The sequence below is a fragment of the Nematolebias whitei genome, chromosome 6, assembly GCF_014905685.2.
Source record: "Nematolebias whitei isolate Nwh7 chromosome 6, NemWhi1, whole genome shotgun sequence".
NCBI lineage: Eukaryota > Metazoa > Chordata > Actinopteri > Cyprinodontiformes > Rivulidae > Nematolebias > Nematolebias whitei.
Genome location: NC_056503.1, coordinates 46166985 through 46169471, shown reverse-complemented (window position 1 = coordinate 46169471; position 2487 = coordinate 46166985). Strand labels below are relative to the sequence as shown.

General features: G+C 48.5%; 1 protein-coding gene across 1 annotated transcript in view; it reads right to left on the bottom strand.

Annotated features, from left to right (window-relative positions):
• wdr62 (WD repeat domain 62) overlaps positions 1-2487 on the bottom strand; it is a 23378-nt gene that overhangs the window by 2189 nt on the left and 18702 nt on the right. The window contains exons 24-28 of the mRNA XM_037677913.1: positions 2064-2174; positions 1884-1995; positions 1730-1802; positions 1580-1649; positions 267-528 (exon numbers count right to left, since the gene is read on the bottom strand). Of these exons, the coding sequence (XP_037533841.1) occupies positions 267-528; positions 1580-1649; positions 1730-1802; positions 1884-1995; positions 2064-2174 (628 nt within the window). The remainder of the gene's footprint in view (positions 1-266; positions 529-1579; positions 1650-1729; positions 1803-1883; positions 1996-2063; positions 2175-2487) is intronic.

Below are 2487 nucleotides of genomic sequence, written 5' to 3'. Positions count from 1 at the left end.
AATACTACGACTTTATTCTTGTAATACTACGACTTTATTCTTGTAATTTTATGACTTTTTTCTCATAATGTATGGTAATTTTTTTTTTCTTAGCGTGTCCCTAATACTCAGTCGTAAAACAGCGAGGAAGACAAACTTCATCTAAAAACGTTATATTAAAATAATTATTTTGTCTTTATCTTGTTCTGCTCGGTCCAACTCATCTGGATTACCTGAGATTATATAATTTCAATCCGGGTGTGAGGTTTGTGTAGAGGTGGTGTTACCTGCTGGTCTGGTCCTGGGGGTCTTCTGTTTTACTGGTGTTGAGGTTTGGACCACCTGAAACACAGGAGACCTCTGCAGGGTGGAGGTTTGAGGAGGAGGAGAGGTTCTCCTTGTTCTCTTCCAGGGAGGAGGAGGTGGTGATGGAGGTGGGGGTGTCCCGACTCGATCCAGACGTCTCCATGTAGAAGATCTGTGCTGGTTCCTGCAGGACTGAAGCCTCAGAGATGCTGTTGTTGTCCATCAGAGTCCTGGAGGGGAGGGCTGGTCCAAAAAAGATAAAACAGGGTAAAGAATAAAACTCGACACTAGAACCTCAGCTGAGGAACCTCGAGTGAAGAACAGTGGATCAAAGTGATTAAAGGAGGAAATGCTCCCAGTGTTCCCTGGAGGTTTGGACCAGACTGGACTGTGATTGGTTTAGATCAGCAGATGAATCTTGAACTTTGACCCTCAAGAGGAGCTCCATCTGAACAGAACCCAGGTGAAGAAAGAAAATTCAGAAGGTGGAAAAGAAACACCTGAGGAACGCTCACAGACCTCCCAGAGTCCTCCTGCACTGGACCACCAGCGCCGTGCGGCGTCTGTGTGGTGGACGCCGCTGGGAAGTCCCACAGGAAGTTCTCCTACTAAGAACCGGCTGCGGACACCTGACTGTGGCGGCAGAAACACAGGATTCTGAAGCTGGACTCATTTAAAGGAAAAGTCCAACATATGGAGACATTCAGGTTCTCCTGCAGAACCAGAAGAACCTGAACCTTTAGTTCTGAAACGAAAACACTTCATTACGTTTTCAAACAAAACAAGATCTGCTGAGATGTTCCCGATTTAAGATTTTTTAAAATATTCATAATTCTAAATGTTCTTCAGAGAAACCCTCAGAGCGTCAGAGGAACATCCACATGGACAGCAGAACTGTGGTCAAACCATCACACCATCCTCAACTTCTCCCTATGTATGAGACGGACCAGAACTTCCACACGACGGTCATCAGGGCCGTCCACAGTGACAGAACCATCAAACAGAACCTGTGGTACCATCAGAACCTTCTGCTGCTCATGGATTAAGAAGTTCTTTGATCTGACTCAGTTTACAGAGACTGCCTGAGGCTTACTTTTCAGGCTGTCCTGGTCTAGACTCAAGTGTGTGGTTACCATGGTGACCATAGACTCATTTCTTTTGATCTCCGTCCTCTTTGCTCTTCTACAGTTTATTCATCAAAATGTTGACGTTTATTCGGAGCTTGAACCGTGTTGGTTTCGTTCACAGCTGCTTTTCATTACTTCTCAGTAGAGAACAGAACCTGAGGACCCACCTGCAGAGCTGCCGGTGGAGGTCGAACCTTCAGAGGCAGCGATGACGACGCAGCTGGACTTGGACCTCACCTGAACACACGGTTTGTTTGAGCAGTTTAACGAAGCTGCAGGAACTTCCTGTGAAGCATCGATCAGGTGCGTTTGTTTACCGATCTGACATTGCTCTCCTCTGAGATCCTGCGTGGGACGGAGATGGGGGGCGGGGCTCGGACCGGCCACGCCCTGAATAACAGGAAAGGAAAAAAAAAACGTTTATTATCGTGACGAGCACCATCGGTCTCCGGGGCTTGTGGGAGTGCAGACCTGACTCGGTCCTGGAAGCGGGACAGGAAGCGGGTGGAGATGCTGAGTCGAGGGTTCAGGAAGTGTTTTTCCTCCGGAGGCTGCAGGCTCGTCGGGTCGGTGTCGAAGCGTTCTGCAGAACCACAGGGAGGTCAGCGCCGCTGTCAGAGGAAACACTGAGGACGACGAACGGGTTCTCACCTTCCAAACTCGAGACCAGAGTCTCAAAGTGGTTCTTCACAGAGTTACTGTCCTCGTCGTCCTCTAGACCCAAACTGCCCACAGAGCTGCCCTGACTCAGAGAGTCCGTGTCTGAGGAAGAGGAGGCGAGGAAGAGGAGGTACAAACATATTCAGCTCAGAGCTTCGGCTGCTTTAACAGAACGGATCTGACCAGAACCTCAGAGATCATTTAAACATCTAATGAAGAATCCGTCCAGAGGACCTGACTGAACCTCGTTAGTTCTCTGCCTGGATCACCGAGCATCAGATCAGTCCCTCAGCAGAGACATCAGAGGACAGGTTTTAGGCCCATCAGAGGGACAAGTTTTAGGCCCATCAGAGGGACAAGTTTTAGGCCCATCAGAGGGACAAGTTTTAGGTCCATCAGAGGGACAAGTTTTAGG